The sequence below is a fragment of the Musca domestica genome, unplaced genomic scaffold (genome assembly GCF_030504385.1).
Source record: "Musca domestica strain aabys unplaced genomic scaffold, Musca_domestica.polishedcontigs.V.1.1 6, whole genome shotgun sequence".
Classification (NCBI taxonomy): Eukaryota; Metazoa; Arthropoda; class Insecta; order Diptera; family Muscidae; genus Musca; species Musca domestica.
In genome coordinates, this window is record NW_026712363.1 from 22490443 (window position 1) to 22510811 (window position 20369).

General features: G+C 39.8%; 1 protein-coding gene across 1 annotated transcript; it reads left to right on the top strand.

Annotated features, from left to right (window-relative positions):
* Window positions 1-2513: 2513 nt before the first annotated feature.
* LOC101901108 (fibroin heavy chain) lies at window positions 2514-19132 on the top strand. The gene is made up of 5 exons (XM_059129221.1): window positions 2514-3086; window positions 12159-17511; window positions 17571-17908; window positions 18392-18635; window positions 18704-19132. The coding sequence occupies exons 1-4, from the start codon at window positions 3081-3083 to the stop codon at window positions 18632-18634; spliced, it is 5940 nt and encodes a 1979-aa protein (XP_058985204.1). The 5' UTR covers window positions 2514-3080; the 3' UTR covers window position 18635; window positions 18704-19132.
* The last annotated feature ends 1237 nt before the right edge of the window (window positions 19133-20369 follow it).

Sequence of the window (20369 nt, forward strand, 5' to 3'; positions counted from 1 at the left end):
CTAGGTCTCCACCAAGTTTTCTATACGAAAACTAGGTCTCCACCAAGTTTTCTATACGAAAACTAGGTCTCCTCCAAGTTTTTTATACGAAAACTAGGTCTCCACCAAGTTTTTTATACGAAAACTAGGTCTCCACCAAGTTTTCTATACGAAAACTAGGTCTCCACCAAGTTTTCTATACGAAAACTATGTCTCCACCAAGTTTTCTATACGAAAACTATGTCTCCACCAAGTTTTCTATACGAAAACTATGTCTCCACCAAGTTTTCTATACGAAAACTAGGTCTCCACCAAGTTTTCTATACGAAAACTAGGTCTCCACCAACTTTTCTATACGAAAACTAGGTCTCCACCAAGTTTTTTATACGAAAACTAGGTCTCCACCAAGTTTTCTATACTAAAACTAGGTCTCCACCAAGTTTTCTATACTAAAACTAGGTCTCCACCAAGTTTTCTATACGAAAACTAGGTCTCCACCAAGTTTTCTATACGAAAACTAGGTCTCCACCAAGTTTTCTATACGAAAACTAGGTCTCCACCAAGTTTTCTATACGAAAACTAGGTCTCCACCAAGTTTTCTATACGAAAACTAGGTCTCCACCAAGTTTTCTATACGAAAACTAGGTCTCCACCAAGTTTTCTATACGAAAACTAGGTCTCCACCAAGTTTTCTATACGAAAACTAGGTCTCCACCAAGTTTTCTATACGAAAACTAGGTCTCCACCAAGTTTTCTATACGAAAACTAGGTCTCCACCAAGTTTTCTATACGAAAACTAGGTCTCCACCAAGTTTTCTATACGAAAACTAGGTCTCCACCAAGTTTTCTATACGAAAACTAGGTCTCCACCAAGTTTTCTATACGAAAACTAGGTCTCCACCAAGTTTTCTATACGAAAACTAGGTCTCCACCAAGTTTTCTATACGAAAACTAGGTCTCCACCAAGTTTTCTATGCGAAAACTAGGTCTCCACCAAGTTTTCTATACGAAAACTAGGTCTCCACCAAGTTTTCTATGCGAAAACTAGGTCTCCACCAAGTTTTCTATGCGAAAACTAGGTCTCCACCAAGTTTTCTATGCGAAAACTAGGTCTCCACCAAGTTTTCTATACGAAAACCAGGTCTCCACCAAGTTTTCTATACGAAAACTAGGTCTCCACCAAGTTTTCTATACGAAAACCAGGTCTCCACCAAGTTTTCTATACGAAAACCAGGTCTCCACCAAGTTTTCTATACGAAAACTAGGTCTCCACCAAGTTTTCTATACGAAAACCAGGTCTCCACCAAGTTTTCTATACGAAAACGGGGTCTCCACCAAGTTTTCTATACGAAAACGGGGTCTCCACCAAGTTTTCTCTACGAAAACGGGGTCTCCACCAAGTTTTCTCTACGAAAACTGGGTCTCCACCAAGTTTTCTATACGAAAACTAGGTCTCCACCAAGTTTTCTATGCGAAAACTAGGTCTCCACCAAGTTTTCTATGCGAAAACTAGGTCTCCACCAAGTTTTCTATGCGAAAACTAGGTCTCCACCAAGTTTTCTATACGAAAACCAGGTCTCCACCAAGTTTTCTATACGAAAACTAGGTCTCCACCAAGTTTTCTATACGAAAACCAGGTCTCCACCAAGTTTTCTATACGAAAACCAGGTCTCCACCAAGTTTTCTATACGAAAACTAGGTCTCCACCAAGTTTTCTATACGAAAACCAGGTCTCCACCAAGTTTTCTATACGAAAACGGGGTCTCCACCAAGTTTTCTATACGAAAACGGGGTCTCCACCAAGTTTTCTCTACGAAAACGGGGTCTCCACCAAGTTTTCTCTACGAAAACTGGGTCTCCACCAAGTTTTCTATACGAAAACTAGGTCTCCACCAAATGTTCTATATGGAAAGTCTCCACTAAGAAGAATTTGTCTCCACAAAGTCCATAGTGGAAAAACTTGGTCTTCAAAAGTATTCTTTGGTCTTCATTTTGTCTAAGGGTATGGCAACTCTTTTCCGCTATGCAGCTTGTGCCTGATCAATGATTAGACAGCAGAAATTTTGAGCCACCTTGTTTTAGGCCTAACGCATTTTCCATGAAAGGCTATGTGGTTGTAGCTGATTCTATGTGTAGCGTGTTTTTTTTTAGAAAAAAGGAAAATTTGACAAAAACAATATCCATGAGACTAGAGAATTTATAAAAACGCTGAGTGAGTGTGTGTGAGCCGTGCTGAGCAGATTAGAGCACAATTGAGGCAGCGCATGACATTTGTTGTCAATATTTCTGCCAGCTGACTGTCGTTGCTAATCGTTTTGCAAAATTGAGCTATATATTACAGATTGCAGCGAACTTTGTCGGCGGTGCTGCCTGTGAGCTTGGCGGACTGGCACTGCAGGCTGCATTTCTAGAGCGCGCAGCATCAGCATTGAGCTACACATAAAATCTGCTCAGGTTATGATTATTGCTGGTTCTGTCGCTGCTAACGGCCTGCCTAGCTAGGCTTCGAGTGCCTGCCTGTGAATGATCTTTATGCGTGTTCGCACAAAAGCGAAAACTTAGATCGGTTTGTCAAGCAGTCATTACATGACGACAAGACAGTTGTGTTTGTTTTATTTTTTGGACTTAGTTTGACCGTATATAAACGTTTATAGGGCCTGGCTGGCCATCAGTATCTCGCGGTGCTCCACTTTACCGGGGCTATACCACAAATCTCGAAATACGCACGATACGCAAGAGAGAAAACAGCCACATCGAAAACAAAATAAAAACGGTTCTTTTCATTTGAAATTGTCTGCCATAGACTATCAAGGATTACAACACCACGATTTATGGATTTCATAATCGAGAACTTTAATAGCAACAACAACAACAACAATATATAGCAAAAGGATTACATAAATTATCTGCAAAAAATAAGAACGAATACCTAAAAAGGATATTGTGTGTGCATCTATGTGTGTGTGTGGAAATTGAAACACTACTACTGGTAGTAGTTTTCAAAAAAAGACAAACAAAAACGAACTTTCCCAAAAAAAATTGGATTTCGAAATTTTTCTGAAATATTCGAAAATTAAGTGAATAAATATAAACCAATAAAAATGAAGGTGAGTCCTTTTTGAGGAACAATAAAGAAAGTGTTAAAAAGAGATGTAAAGACACTGAAATGCATTAATGTTGAAATAAATAGCAAGTGGATTATTTTTAAATGTGTATCACGAAATTGTAAAACGTATCCTGCAAAGGAAGAAGAAATTGACTATAAAGACTATAAGTTTCTCTCTACACCATCATATGGCATTGTGGAACGATATGTTTGGAATTTTACCCAAAAATATCTCTTAACATTACATTTACATTTTTTTTGCCGAATTTGGTGAAATCGATTTGAAAGAAATTTTAAAACAAGAGGAAATGATATAAAAATTGTCCTGGCGAACTTTTTATACCCCACACCATGTGAAATAAGTTATATTATAATTCTTAAAAATTCATAACAATAAAGCTTGGCCATATCTTCCGTGTCATGCCCAAGTATTCCATACGCCATTTTTTGGCATTTTGAAATAGAGGTGATTTCTAAGGTTTGTTCTTTCTGAATTGTTGTGAGTTTTTCTATATTGGCGCTTATTTTGGAGATATCCTCGTAAAGACGCCAAAATTTCTGGGGTTTCCAATTATTATATAAATATTTAAAAATGTCCATGTATTTTTGTGAATAAAATGCAGGTCGCATTTATTATCCGATTTAGATGAAATTGTCCAAACAATATTTGTTTGGTCCAAGGAAAATCGGTTAAAATTTAGATATGGCTCCCATATATATCTTCAATCGATTTCAGACTAATTCAGCACCAAATGGACAATATCAGTCCAAAAGACCTGAGACCGACCGAACTAAGTCTAGAAGCTAGTACATCGAATTTGGTGAAAATTGGTTAAGATGTCGATATAGCTCCCATATATATTTTTCATCCGATTTGGGACTTTAAGTCCCTCACATGCGTAATGTGCACTCCTGAAGAATGATATTTTGTACCAGATATCAGATACGGCCCAGAAAAACCTTTGCCAAATGTTAGTAAAATCGGTTTAGATTTGGATATAGCTTCCATACATATCTTCAACCGATTTCGGGTTAATTGACCACTAAATGGCCAATATCAGTCCAAATTACCTAAGCTTTAGCATATCCGGCCGAATTCAGTTTAGAAGCAAGTACATCAAATTTGGTGAAAATCGGTTTAGATAAAGCTATAGTTCACATTCGTTATATGCATTCGACAACTATGCATTTTGGTACCACATATCTTATAGAGCTCGGAAATACCTTTGCCAAATTTTATGGAAATCGGCTAAGATTTTAATATAGCTCTCATATATACATTGGTCAAATGGCAATATCAGTCCAAATGGCCTGTGTTTTGGTACATCCTACCGAATTCAGTTTAGAAGCAAGTACATCAAATTTGGTAAAAATCGGGTTAGACATAGCTATTGCTCCCATATATATGTTTCATCTGATTAGGCGTTTTAAGTCCCTCATATTCGTAATATGCATTCGACAGCAATTATATTTGGTACCAGATATCAGATACGGCCCAGAAATACCTCTGTCAAATGTTAAGAAGATCTTTTCAGATTTGGATATTGCTCCCATATATATCTTTATCTGATTTCAGGTTTTTTTGCACCAAATGGCCAATATTAGTCCAAATGACCTGAGCTTTGGCAAATCCAACCAATTTAATAGCTATAACTACTATATATATGTTTCATCCGATTATGGATTTTAAGTCCCTCACATTCGTAATATGCATTCGACAACAATGATATTTGGTACCAGATATCTTATAGAGCTCGGAAATATATTTGCAAAATTGTAATCGGCTAAGATTTGGATATAGCTCCTATATATACCTAATCCGATTTCAGGCTTATTGTGCAAATAATGGCTAATATGAAGCCAAATGGAGTGAATTTCAGGACATACGTTTACATTTTGTGCAATTTGGCTTCGATATATATTCTTTTAATATAATATTTCTCGAAGTAACATTATGCACTCTATAGCAATGTTATTTGGTATAAAAGACAAAAATGTCTCCGCCAAATTTTGTGAAAATTGATTCTGAATTAGATATGTCTCCTATATATTATTTCTCTTTGTGGGGAAGGTATGGGCAAATATTGGAGAGAATCTTTTCGCGGGGAGAAATTCTACCCAACGAGACCCCGAAATGTTAAGTTACAGACGATATCTTTGAAAGCTTAGAAAAATCCTCTAAATTCCCAAAATTAAGACCTAGGACTTGTATCGGACATTTTTTATGAGCAGAAACCTACGAAAATCAGAAGATATCACTATATGGGGGTTATACGTTTTACGCGATGTAAAAATGCTTCCCTCTAAAAATTCGTTATGTCAAATTACAGCTGATTCCGTGGAAATTGAATGAAAAAAATCTTTAAAATATCGAAAATCAGAAGGTACCCTTGGGAGTTATACCATTTAGCGGATCTACACCGGACATTTTTTGTAAATAGCAACTAAAAAAAATCATGAGGTAGTGATATATAGTGAGGAGTGTGTCGACTATTGGAAAATTTCGGGGATATATACAAAATTTTTAGAGAAGAGAATTTCCATCTAATGACACTAACACGAAATACCACATTACAGTCGTAAATTGAAGCAAAGCAAATAAAAAACACCTAAGTTCTGGACCAAAATTTTAATATCTTATATGAGTATTTCGAGGACTTACAAACGGCAAGACAAAGTTAATATACCCTCCATAAAATGGTGGATGGTATAACAAATCTAAAAATTTCGGAGACCAAGGGGCACCCTTTGTGAATCTGTATCGAGCCTAAAGAAAAACCGAAATGTCACATTGATGCTGTGGGAAATTGTGGCTGAAATTTCCAAATACCGAAAATCGGGAGGCTCTATTATATGGGAGTTATAGCAAATACCGGACCTATATACTACATTTTGCTGACGATTTAGCTTAATTTTTTCGCTAAAAACTTCAATTAATCGAAAAAACGTGAGGTACAGTTATATAGGGTCTATATCTTAACGTAGACCGATTAAACCCACCTTTAAAATCAATCATCCTTGAAACATTAAAGAACTCTACATAAGTTAATTTATTTCAACAAATAGGCGGGAAAACCTTGAAATATTGGAAATCGGGGGGCTAAACTGAAACGTGGACCGATGTATTCCATTTTCAACATCATAAGACTTTCAGACAAATTTTGGTTCGATCCCTTCAAAAGTTAGAATGATTAGCACAGTTGTTCAGAATCGAATTTTCCTGGACAAACCACCCAAGTTTCTGTTTTGTTTAATGCACTGATATATACCAATAGGCAAGAATATTAAGATTTTGGAGAGTTTTTATTCCTTTGTGGGGAAGTCAGCAGCATTAGTGGCCGATTTTTTTGAATTTTATAAGAACTATGACCGTTTGTGAAGAAGGTGCCGAAGTTGTCGATTTTTGCATCTAATCCAAGTATGATAAAAATTTTAGGCTGTGCGAAGCTTCAACGAATCCGATACCGTCTTTGAAAGACAATTTTGTCAAAAATTACCAAACAGTTAAGTTCGACCAGTCCAAACTTTTAACGTCCCTCACCATTCGATGGAACTTTTGAAATTATGTCTATTATCCGTAATTACACCATGCAACACAAAAAAAATACATTCTGAAAGTTTACATCTCAATGTTAGCTAAATAGGGACAAGCAAGAGGGCAGAACTCTCTTCCACTTTCTTTTAATATTTTCAATTAAGATTCCTTGGAATCCTTCCATTTTAGTTACAAAGTGTTTCGGCAATATTAAAAAAATACCAGTAAGGAAGGTTAAATTCAGGCGGAGCCGACAATATGATGCACAACACCAGTATGAGTATTTAGTATAGCTACCGTACAAAAGCAAGTAAAAGAGGAGCTAAGTTCGGTCGGGTCGAACTTTTTATGCCCTCCACCATTTGGAAGAAACTTGAAAATTTCCAAAAAAAATTCTTTCGGAAAATACCGCTCGAATAAAAACCGCTATATGGGGGCTATACGAAGACGTGGTCCTGCATAAGTAATTTGTGTCATAGGCTGTAGTAACGGTTCCGAACTTTATATACGAAATTTGAAATAATTCCGCTGAATAATGTCGCAAGAATCACGAAAATACCTAATATCTGGCGGTAACGTTACATGGGAGCTACACCAAAACGTGGACCTATTTAGACAATTCTTTTCTAAGGGTAACAAGGAACTCCTTGCGTGAATTTTCAGACAATTCCGTTAAAAGATGTGGCTAAAATCATAAAAATAACGAAAATCGAGGGTACCATTGTATGGGGGATATACGATATCGTGGACCTATATAGATAATTCTCTGTCAAGGGGTAAAGTACTCAAAAAGAACTCCTTGTGAGGAATTTCAGAAAATTACATTGAAAAAATGTGGCGAAACTCATGAAAATACCGAATATCGTGTGGACCCGTTATATGGGGGCTATACGATATCGTGGGCCGATATAGCCCGTCTTCGAACTTGACCTGCCTGCAGACAAAAGACAGACCAGTGGAAAATTTTAGCTTCCTATCTTAATTCGTGTTGACTGTAGCGTGATTACAACAGACGGATGGACGGACAGGGCTAAATTGTCTTAAAATTTTTCGTTGATCAAGAATATATATAATTGGTTGGGTCTAAAATTATTATTTCGATGAGTTACCATACTATGTATGGTTTCACCAAATGAAAAAATTCGATTGTATATGAAAATATCTATCCAATTTGGATATTGATCTGATGAAGATGTATTTCGAAGCTATAAAAATCAAAACCGATCTCAATAAAACTTGCAACGGTATTCTCGAGCTGTATCTGATATCTGGTACCAAGTGTCATTCTTGTGGAGTGAGTATTGCGAATGTGAGGGACTTAAAACCCCAAATCGGATGAAACATATATATGGGAGCTATAGCTAAATCTAAACCGATTTACACCAAATTTTAAGTACTGGTTTCTAGGATGAATTCAGCAGTGTCGAACTTTGAATACCCTTCACCATTTCGAATGAATTTGGGAATTTTCAAAAAATAACATTCGCCAAAAATTCTGTTATAATCTTAAAAATACAGAATATAGCCGTTATATTGGGGTCTATACGAAGACGTGGACCTGCATAGGCAACTTTTGTCATAAGCCATTCCGTGAAGCTATACGAATACGAAATTTGAAACAACTCCGGTGAATAATGTCGATAAAATCATAATCATAAAATACCGAATATTCATAATCATAAAATACCGAATATTGGGATGTACCAATATATGGAGGCTACACGAAGACGTCCCCAAAATCGCCTAATATCGAATATCGGGGGTACCATTGTATGTGGGCTTTAAGTGCGGATTTTCAGACAATTCCATTGGAAAATGTAGCTAAAATCATCAAAATACCGAATATCGGTGGTACCCTTATATAAACATTTCTCTTCTGGATGTTAAAGTACTCACAAAGAACTCCTTGCGTAGAATTTCAGACAATTCCATTGAAAAATATGGCAAAAATCATCAAAATACCGAATATCGTGGAGAACCGTTTTATGGAGGCTATACGATATTGTGGACCAATATAGCCCGTCTTTGTAACTTGACCTGCCTGCAAAATTTTAGCTTCCTATCTTCATTCGTATTGACTCTAGCGTGATTACAACAGACGGACCGGCATTGCTAAATCGTCTTAGAATTTTTCGCTGATCAAAAATATATATATATACTTTGTTGGGTCTAAAATTATTATTTCGATGAGTTACAAACGGAGTGACTAACATAATACTATGTATGGTGGAGGGTATAAAAAAGTACCTTTAGATGTGTTTCTAACATTATGTGTATCCTAGCCTTTAACAAACGTTGTCGCGCATTAAACAATTTATGAAGCAAAATGTTGTAGCACCAAATATTAGAATCATGAAATTGTTTATTTTTTTCTTTTCATATAAGTTGTGCTTGAGTTTTTCATTTAAATTTAATATTACCTTCTACCATTGAAATCTGTTACATTTTCCATTAGACAGAGGCAACTTTCCTCACATGCGCGACAGATAACAAACATGACAAGATCACCTTGGACATTCTTGATTGACCTAATATGTATATGCATGAGGCTAAAAGCAAACAACTGAAATGAGGATCATATGACAAGTTTGGGAAATACAAGTACAAAAAATTCATAAATTTGTTGTAGAAATTATGCTGATGTAGATTGAATTATTTATGTATATCTCAAAGGGTCGAAATTAATGCAAAAAAAAGAAATAAATCGAATGAATCATTTCCTATAAAATAAAGGTGATGATACATAAGCAGCGTGGCATCAACGCATGATATATTTTGTGACATGTATTTTAGAGCCTTACTTGAGTCCTGAAGTGGTTTTCCCGTATGTTAGTGTACACATAATGCTAGAGTGCTATGCAAAGCTACATATTTTCTACATTTATGTTAAGCATTTTTATAACATACTTTAAGGCGCCTCACACTATTTATTATCTTAAAGGAAACATTTTATACTATAGTGTATATCAATACATCATTTGCATAAGTATGATATAACAAGTTAAAAAGTATCAGTCGGTTTTGCCGATGGATGATTTAAATATATTTCGACTTCTGTTATGATTATTCAAATTGTTGACCCTCGAAGGAATGGGTCAATATTGTCCATTTCGTATCAGACCCAAATTAATATGATATACATTCTTGACTTTACATGAGATATGCGATATTGTTTAGAAAATGTTAAAATGTGCGTGAGGTACCAGATATAGTCGACCAAAGTATTCCATTTTAATACTTCATCTAATACAGATAAAAATATTGGCATGGGTAAAATTACAAGAAAATCTAACATTTATATTCAATTTTATACGAAATCATAAATTCCATATTCATCTCAGGTTTCTGGTTAAGAGAGATATATTTAGATATAGCAAGTTGTAAAGAATCGCTGACTTTTTTCGCAAGTAATGACAGACAAAACTATTGAAAATTGTCACCCTTTGTGGGTGAGGTATCAGAAGGGTTTCATATTCACAACTGATCTTGTGTTAGCAAAAATGTTTCTATGTGTGAAATTTGAGGAGAGTTGGATGCTTTTTTCGCTTTCTTTGAGCGTTTTGTTTTTCAAAATCTTAAACCCTATGTGGGGCAGTTAGCAAAAGAAATGGCCCAATCTCTACCATTTTTATACCCTCCACCATACTATGGAGGGTATATTAACTTTGTCATTCCGTTTGTAACTCCTCGAAATACTCATATCAGACCCAACAAAGTATATATATTCTTGATCAGCGTAAAATTCTAAGTCGATTTAACGATGTCCGTCTGTCTGTCTGTCCGTCTGTCTGTTGTAATCACGCTATCTTTCGAATGAATTGAGATAGATGGCTAAAATTTTGCACACATGTTTATTTTTCCAGTAGGCAGGTTAAGTTCGTAAATGAGCCATGTAGGTCCACGTCTTCGTATAGCCCCCATATAACGGTACCTCCCGATATTCGATATTTTGATGATTTTAGCGACATTATTCACGGGAATTGCTTCAAATTTGGTATTTAAAGTTCAAAATAGATACTACACCCTAAGACAGAAAATTGTCTGTGCAGGTCCACATCTTCATATAGCCCCCATATAACGGTACATCCCTATATTCGGTATTTTGATGATTTTAGCGACATTATTCACCGGAATTGTTTCAAAATTGGTATTTGAAGTTCGTTATGGGAACTACAGTCTGTGACAGAAAATTGTCTATGCTGGTCCAGGTCTTCTCACAGCTCCAACTTAACGGCACCTCCTTATATACGATATTTTGATGATTTTAGCTACATTATTCACCGTTTATTTCAAGTTTCGAATTTGAATATGGTAATGGCTTATGACAAACAATGCCTATGTATGTCCACGTCGTATAAACCCCCCCAATATAACGGCTATATTCGGTATTTTTAAAATTTTAACAGAATTTTTTAAGGATTTTATTTTTTAAAAATTTACAAATTCGTTGCAAATGGTGGAGCGTATTAAAGTTCGGCCCGGCCGAACTTACTGCTTTTTAACTTGTTATAACAGATCTTGTGTCGATTTAAATATTGAGATTTACCAAGTCTGGAACGCAATCGGATGTTAGTTTCGCGTTTTATGAGCTTCATGGATATTCAAAATTTTTACACTTTGCGGGGGAGGAACCAGAAGGAGTGGACCGTTATATCCCATCTTCACAACAGATCTTGTGTTTGTAGAAATTATGAGATGTGTGAAAAATAAAGCGAACCGGATGCTGATTTAGGATTTTATAATCGTTTTGGTTATTCAAAAATTTGATCCTTTGTGGGGGAGGTACCAGAAGGAATGGTCCGATTTCTACCATCTTTACAACATATCTTGTGCTGATATAAATATCGGGACATGCCAAGTCCGAATGGATTTCGTGTGTTATGAGGTTCAAAATGTTGATCCTTTGTGGGCGACGTACCAGGAAGGAGTGGATAAGAGTTATAATCATTCAAAATGTTGATCCTTTGCGGGGGAGGTACTTGATGGAGTGGACCGATATTGTCCAATGTAGCACCTGACATAGCAATGCTGCAAATATTGGAATTTGCAAGGTTGAAGCAACATCGGATTATACTTTCTGTTTCGTCGCAGTAAAATATTTTTTGAAAATTTCGACCTTCTGTGGGGGATGTACCATTGTCCATCGCCGAACTCGATCTTCGAGAGTTATCATACGCACCAGTCAGACAAACAGACGGACGGACGTACACCGCTAGATCGACTCCAAATGTCTTGAAACGGATTTGGTTCAAAGAGACCTAGGGTCTAATACCGTTATTTCAGATGATATATACCCTCTGTAGTCATATGGCTGATGGTATAAAATTGAGTGGGGCGCTTAAAAACCAGCTACAAAAATGTTAAATGTAAAATGTGAAAAAAATATTTACATATGACGCTAACACGATGTGTAAACTGACCTTAAATTATCAAAATATGCATCCACTTAACCTCAATTTTTCTTTAATCAAAATATGACCTTGAACTTTTCTCCTTGTCGTCCTTTTTTGCTTTTATTTTCTTTTTTTACCTTTGCAGATATTTCTTGCTATTCTGTGCCTTTGCGGTACAGTTTGGGCAGATTCAACACCACGATCACTGGCAGATTGTATACAAGCTGTCATCGATGCAGGCTATTCATATCCCCAACCCCAAGTGAAATTCTCCATTGGTCCGGGGGAAACTAAGCTGAAGGCTACACCCATAGAATCATCATCGTATTCTTCGTCGTCATCATCCTCTTCTTCATATGAATCATCGGCAGCATTTTCGGGATATTCCCACGGTTCTGGACAGGCAAAATATGTGGCACCGGTTAAAAGTGTAGCATACCAACCGGCAGTTACCTATGCCAAGGGTGGTAGCATAACATATGCCGATAAATCGCCAGCTTCCAAATATGCAGCGGTTGTACCATCGGGCATTGAATTCAAAAATCTGGTGACGCCCACCATCAATACCAAGAAAATTACCAGTGCCTATTTGCCTCCTCCGAAAGTAGAATCCTATGAATCGACCGGCTTTAGTTACACCCAGTCAACACCGGGAGTTACAAAAGTTACCACGTACACGGCCGGCGGTGGCGGAGAGTCCAAGCTAAGTTACACGGCTCCAGCCGTTACCAAAATTGCCAGCTATTCTTCTCCATTCTCTAAGACAACACCCGTATTTGGTTATGCCAAGTCGGGACATTTGGATAGCATTTTCACCAGTGCTGCCTATAACCCGCAGGCAGGACATATCAGTTATGCCCCAAAGATATCCTATGGCACTCCCACAGTTGCAAAAATTTCTTCAATCGCCGCAACCGATCATCTGGCCACATTTGAAGCTCAGCCATTGTTTCCTAAACTTGAGGCGCCTTCACCGGCTGCGTATGCCTATGCTCCGGCCCTTTCCAAAGGTTATTTGCCCAGTCTGCAGACCAGCGGTTATGCTAAGTCTTCGTATGGTGCCATTTCTCAGCAACATGTTTCGAAACCCCTTAACTACGTTTCGGCGCCAGTTAAGATACCCACCTATGCTGCACCCATTGCTTCCCATTACATTTCAGCCCCAGCCAAGGTGGCAACGTTTGCCTCGGAAGGTTCTTACCATCATGCATCGGGCGGTGCCATATCTCACCAGCATGTTTCAAAGCCGGTTTCCCACATAACTGCATATGCTCCTGCACCGGTTGTTGCCAAGGTGGCCACTCCGGTGACGGTTACAAAGTACGCTGGAGGTGGTGATGGTTCTGTGCACTATACAACCAGTGCCAGTTCGGGACATTATGCCACAGGTGGCAGCGGTGCCATATCATCGCAATATGTGTCCAAACCATCGGCTTATGTTGCACCCGCCATAGCCAAGACAATAACCTATTCCGCACCAAAACCCCAAGTGGCATATGTTGCTCCAGCTATCGCTAAGGTTGCCCCAGCACCAGCTGTGACCATTTCGGGCGGAGAATCAGTGAAATATTCCGCGGGAGGTGCCGTTTCTCATCAGTATGTGTCGAAACCCACTGCCCACATTACCGGCTACGCTAGTCCTGCTCCCGTGGCGAAAGTTGCCACCTACACTGCCCCAGCCATTGCCAAGGAAGTAACATACACAGCCCCAGCCTCAGCTCACTTTAGTGTTTCGGGTGGTCGATTTTCTCATGGCGGTCTTGCTTACCTGCCTCCAGAAACTCCCAAAGTCTCGGCGGGAGCAGTATCCCATCAATATGTCTCGAAACCAGCCGCCTATGTTGCTCCACAAATAGCTAAGGTGGCAACATATGTAACACCCGCTCCCGCCCCAGTTGTGGCTAAGCTTGAAACATATGAGGCTCCAAAAGTTGTAAACATTGGCGCTAGTCGCGGATCGGTGCATTACTCCTCAAGTGGTGGGGCCGTTTCTCATCAGTATGTTTCGAAACCTCAGACACCCGTTGTTGCCAAAGTGGCTGCTTATGCAGCACCAGCGGCCGTTGTAAACATTGGTGGCCATGCTGCTGCGGCGGGAGGTTCGTCACATTATTCTTCAAGTGGAGGTGCAGTATCCCATCAGTATGTTTCCAAACCAGCTCAAGTTGCTGTAGTCCAGGCACCAGCCGTTGCCAAAGTTGCCACATATTCTGCACCTGCAGCTGTAAAGGTTGCCTCATATTCCGAGGGAGGTTCATCCCATTATGCCACATCGGGTGGTGGTGCAGTTTCTCATCAGTATGTTTCCAAACCCGCTCAGGTTGCTGTGGTTCAAGCTCCTGTTGTGGCCAAGGTTGCCACATATTCGGCGCCCGCAGCGGTTAAGGTCGCCTCATATGCCGAAGGTGGTTCATCTCATTACGCCACCTCAGGTGGTGGTGCTATTTCTCATCAGTATGTCTCTAAACCTGCCCAGGTTGCTGTGGTTCAAGCTCCAGCTGTTGCAAAAGTTGCCACATATTCTGCTCCCACTCTCTCCTATTCACACGGAGGTGCATCTCACTACTCCACCTCAGGCAGTGGTGCTGTTTCTCACCAGTATGTCTCAAAACCGGCTCAGGTTGCTGTTGTACAAGCTCCAGTTGTGGCTAAGGTTGCCACCTATGCTGCACCCGCTGCCGTCAAAGTTGCTTCCTATTCCGAAGGAGGTTCTTCACATTACGCCACATCGGGCAGTGGGGCCGTTTCTCATCAATATGTCTCCAAACCTGCCCAGGTTGCTGTAGTTCAAGCTCCAGTAGTTGCTAAGGTGGCCACCTACTCCCCGGCGCCGGCTGAAATAAAGGTGGGAGCATATTCGACAGGAAGTTCGTCCCACTTCTCATCATCTGGTGGTGGTGCTGTTTCCCATCAGTATGTTTCAAAGCCAGCCCAAGTTATTCAAGCGCCTGTCGTAGCTAAGGTTGCCACCTATGCAGCACCTGCAGCAGTTAAGGTTGCTACCTATACAGGATCCGGCAGTGCTTCTCATTATGCAAGCTCTGGCAGTGGTGCTGTTTCCCACCAATATGTCTCGAAACCGGTGCAAGCTGCTGTGGTTCAAGCTCCTGTTGTAGCCAAAGTTGCCACCTACTCTGCACCCGCCACTGTTGCCACATCACACTTCTCTTCGTCCGGCAGCGGTGCCATTTCACACCAATATGTGTCCAAGCCCGCACAAATTGTTCAAGCTCCCGTTGTAGCCAAGGTGCCAGCATATGCCGCTCCAGCAGTGGTTAAAGTCGAAGGTGGATCTTCTCACTATGCCGCCTCTGGCAGTGGTGCGGTTTCCCATCAATACGTGTCGAAACCAGCTTTAGCCGTTCAAGCCCCGGTTGTCGCCAAGGTGGCAACTTACGCAGCCCCGGCAATTGTAGGTGGCGCTGTACACTATGCATCTGGTGGAAGTTCGTCACATTTCGCCTCATCTGGAAGTGGTGGAGCTGTTTCCCATCAGTATGTCTCCAAACCAGCGCAAATTGTACAAGCTCCGGTTGTAGCCAAGGTTGCTACATACTCAAGCCCATCTCTTGTGAAAGTTGGATCCTATTCTGAAAGTAGTTCCGGTCATTATGGCACCAGCGGTGGAGCTGTCTCTCATCAATATGTATCGAAGCCTGCAGCAGTACCTGTTGTGGCTAAAGTGGCAGCTCCCGCCGTAGTTAAGTTAAGTGGTTACACCGATGGCGGCAGTTCATCCCACTATACAACATCAAGTCGAGGATCGGTCCATTACTCTGGCTCGGGAGCTGGGGCCGTGTCTCATCAATATGTTTCGAAGCCTGCAACACATCTAACCGGTTATGCAGCTCCTGCAGTGGCTAAGATTGCAACACTAACATCTCCGGCCGTTACACAATACGTATCTGCACCGGCTGTGGTAAAATCGGCAGCATATTCCTCCTCTGGCGGTGCTGAATCACATCAATATGTCTCGAAGCCAGCTGTTCTGGCTGCTCCAGTTGTAGCAAAGGTTGCCGCATATGCCGCACCCGTAATTGGCCATGCAGCTGGACCCGTTGGCATTGCCAAAGTTGCAAGCTATCATAGCAGTGGCAGCGGTGGAGCAGTATCTCATCAATATGTTTCGAAACCCGCACAGGCTGCATACCCAGCTCCGGCCGTAACTCATTACGCTGCCCAGCCAGTCGTTGCCAAAGTTGCCACATATCAACAACCAATATCTGCTGTAAAATATCAAAGCAGCGGTGCGGTATCTCATCAATATGTTTCGAAACCTGGAACGATTTTGACCGCAGCACCCAAGATTGCCACCTATGCCCCCACCGCACCGGTACTATCGGCATCCTACTATAATGGATTACACGGCACATCGGGATTGGGTGCAACATATCAGCATGTCAGTCAGCCTACATTGATCTCGGGACCGGCAAAACCTTTGTACAGTGGCGTCTCTTATGGCGGTCAATATGCTAGCGGTGGCTATGCATCCCATCAATATGTATCTCCAGCACAAGTTCCAATTGCCGGACACGTTGCTACCTCGGGACATGGTTATAATAACTTGGCAGCTATTTCATCCAGTTCACATGCTTCCGGTGCAGTTTCACATCAATTCGTCTCGAAGCCGGTGAAAGGAGTAGGTTATGTTGCACCAGCTTTGGGTAAGGTTGCCACATATGCAGCGCCATTACCTGCTCCAGCGATTGCCAAGGTCACCCCGGTGTACAATCCACTTTTGTCCGGTGCAGCACACAGTTCGGGCGGTTATGTGTCATCCGGTTATAAGAGTGTCTCATCCGGAGCTGTCTCCCATCAATATGTTTCCAAGCCTGCTGCGGTACTGGCAACTCCTGCCATTGCAAAAACGGTGACCTATTCTGCCCCCAGTGTTGCTCACGCCGGTCCAGCTGTAAGTAAAGTAGTGACCCCGCTATTGAGCGGTGTCAGTAAATTTGAATCTCATGGAGCCGTTTCCCATCAATATGTCTCGAAACCGGCCTATGGTGCCAAGCTCATACCAGCCAGTGGCCCAGCGATTGGTGGAGCTGTGCATTTAGGTGGTGCCATTTCGCATGGTTCTCTTAGTGGTGGTGCCATTTCTCATAGTTCTCATAGTGGTGCTGCCATATCTCATGGTGCTTTTAGTGGTGGTGTCGTATCTCATGGTTCTCTTGGTAGCGCTGTCATATCACATCAGCCTAGTAGTTTTGCCTCACCCATTGTTGTCGAGGGTTCGGGACATCATTTGACAACCGGTTCAGCTGCCAATCTTGCCATATCTTCTGCTGCTGGCCATGGAGCCGTTTCTCATCAATACGTCTCCCAGCCACATCTTGTTAAGGGTGCCGGCGCTTCAATTATGAGCAAATCCAGTTTAGGCCTAAGTCATGCTGGCTATGGATCTGCTTCATATGTAACCAAACCTCTGCAAGCTCCAGCAATTGGCCTGGCTGCCGGTCATGGACTTGGTTTGGCTGGACAACATATCGGTGAAGGTTTGTAAAGGAAAGCGAATCTGGCCACAAACATTCTAATCGCATTCTCTTCCAATTAGGTTACTATGGAGCTGTAAGCCTGGGCCACTTTGGTACTTCGCCAGCATTGAATTATCAAAGTGTCTTAGCCGGTCATGGTGTTTCGGGCCGAGGTGGTTCCCTATCAGGCCATGGAGCTGGTTATGGTGGCATTTTACATGGAGGCTTGGCACCGCTTACCGGTTATGACCATGGTGTTGGTGGTATAGGACCGCATGGAGCTGGTTTCTACAGATATGCACCCATAGCTCCCGCTCTAAGTAGTCATAGCCTTACACCGGAAGCCTATTTGAAAACAGCGCCCATAATAAAGCCAGCTAAGATCAAAGTTATGACAGAACAGCATTTAGAATACTTTGTAAGTCGAGAAATTTTAAAGTATTGATAGCACTAGTCATGGTAGAATTGAGAAGGTAAATTCTAAAAATGTGGACAATGAGATGTTTCTAAAAAATGGTTAAAATATAATTGCGCAAGGTTACCATCTTAATTTTACCATGATGGCAACCCTCATGGATGAAATAGATCGGTGTGAAAATACAATGCCATTTTTGGTTGGACGAAACGACCACAATGTTCAGTTGCAAGTGGCAACAGTGTTGTATTTTCAAGCCGAAGTCACGATTTAAGCTTTGAAGAGTTTCAAAACGAAGACACTGAATAGAATGTCGCTTGGTGTTGCAGTTCCAAGTTGGATATGAATAATATAATTATATTATAATATAATATTAAAATATGAAAACTTTTTAAACGACAACGCCTAACGCGTTCATTCTGCCTAGTACTATACCTCCTAATTTTTAGATAGATTTAACTTCCGTAAATTAATTTTCTATTTCAGAACGATCATCCCCGCTATGCCTTTGAATATGGTGTTAACGACCCAACAACGGGCGATATTAAACATCAACGCGAAGAACGTGATGGTGATGTGGTCAGAGGTGAATATTCCCTGGTGGAACCGGATGGCAATGTGCGCACTGTCAAATACTATGCAGACTGGGAGACTGGTTTCCATGCTGAAGTTATCAATAGTCGAGATTCTGTAAAGACTCTAACTAAACGTACTGCCAGTAAATCATAAAGTAAGGTTATGTTTTACTTAGCATTTTATAAGAGCATGATGAAATTTTTGTATTTTCTTTATTTACAGTTAAGCGTAGTCAGCTGTTTTGGGGGCGTTCCTACTATACGATTTTATTTTTGCTATAAAAAAATAATTTGACGAACGACACAACATTTTATCGAAATAAACAATTTTATGCAACGAGAGAATACTAAGCTTAAAACAAGTACTTGGGAGTGCTGCCGAATTTCACATAAAAAATTATATCAAAATTGACAGTTTACATGACCCTGTGATCTGCAAAAGTACAAAAATACTAAAAGAATACTAAATCCAAATTATAACTTGTGGTTTTTGCAGAATTGCTCTAATGAGTGTTGCCATTACGTTTGAGCTGCCAAAAACAGAACGTATGAACATTCTTAAAGTGATGCCAAGCACCATGGTAGAAGAATATATGTAGATGCATCAACGCTTGGGAACACTTATATGTCACAAGTTTTGAAATGTTTTTTTTTTTAAGTAGATTTTTATGTTTTCCTAAACGTTATGTTATTCATTGTTATTGTTATGATTTTCATTCAAAATTTTCGATTTCAAATTTAGTTTGACATTTCACTTTTGAACAATTTTTACAAATTTTAATAATTTTTCATTCAAAAAATAAATTCCAAAATTGGTTTGAGAGTTCATTGTCCCAGAAGCTGTGTCGATGCGACTACCTGTATTCTTCTACCATGCGATTACGTTTGGGCTGCCAGTGGATTTGAAATGTAAATTTCTTTGGGTATACGTCGAATAAAGTAAATTACATTTCAGATTTGACGCATACGCAATGGAATTGTCATTTAAATCCATTGGTTTTATTATATGTAAACATGGTTTAATATAGTAAGATAGTCATGGTAGAAAAATACAGGTAGTCGCTTCGACGCAGCTGCTAGGACAATGAACTGTCAAACCGATTTTGGAATTGAAAATGTTGAATGAAAAATTATTAAAATTTGTACAAATTACTGAGAAATTCATATTGTAACAACCTCCGATTTGCATCGTATAAGAACATATATAAAAATCTACTTATTTTTGACAAAACAATTTTAAAATTTTGACAATGTTCGCAAGCGTTGATGCATCTACCTATATTCTTCTACCATGAAGATAGTGCTCCACTAAGCGTTGCCACTACGTTTGAGCTGCAAAGAAACAGCAACCGTATGAACATTCTTAAAGTAATGCCAATCACTGTGAAAAATATATCCTGTGGTTGACAACGGAAACGTTAAAGGTGAGAGCAGAGATGTAAAAGTTCTACACATGTAGAAAAACCAGTGGATTTCAAATGTCAATTTCTTGGGTATACATCGTTGTAGTACATACATAATAGCATGGTACAATAAGGAGATAGAACAGCTTCCTGCCAAATTGCATGCCACAAGTTGTTTGCATTTATTCCATATTTTTCCTCATTTTTAAAATCAGTGAAACAGCGGCAAAAATGAATGAAATGCTGGGATTTTCTTTCAAAAATATGATCGAAACAGTTCGATATTTCAAACTAGCAAACAGCTTTAATGCACGTCTCGCAATATACGTGTAATCAGCTGATAGCTCTACCTTACCTTTTTATTGTACCATGGTAGAAGAATATAGGTAGACGCGTCGACACAGCTGCTGGGACAATGAGCTGTCAAACAAATTTTGGAATTAAAAATGTTGAATGAAAAATTATTTAAATTTGTAAAAATTGTTG

What these genes read in the sequence shown, in the direction of transcription:
- LOC101901108 (XM_059129221.1), top strand. An exon ending in TGGACAACATATCGGTGAAG is followed by an intron (nt 17,512 to 17,570) that starts GTTTGTAAAGGA and finishes TCTTCCAATTAG; the next exon opens with GTTACTATGGAGCTGTAAGC. An exon ending in AACAGCATTTAGAATACTTT is followed by an intron (nt 17,909 to 18,391) that starts GTAAGTCGAGAA and finishes TTTCTATTTCAG; the next exon opens with AACGATCATCCCCGCTATGC.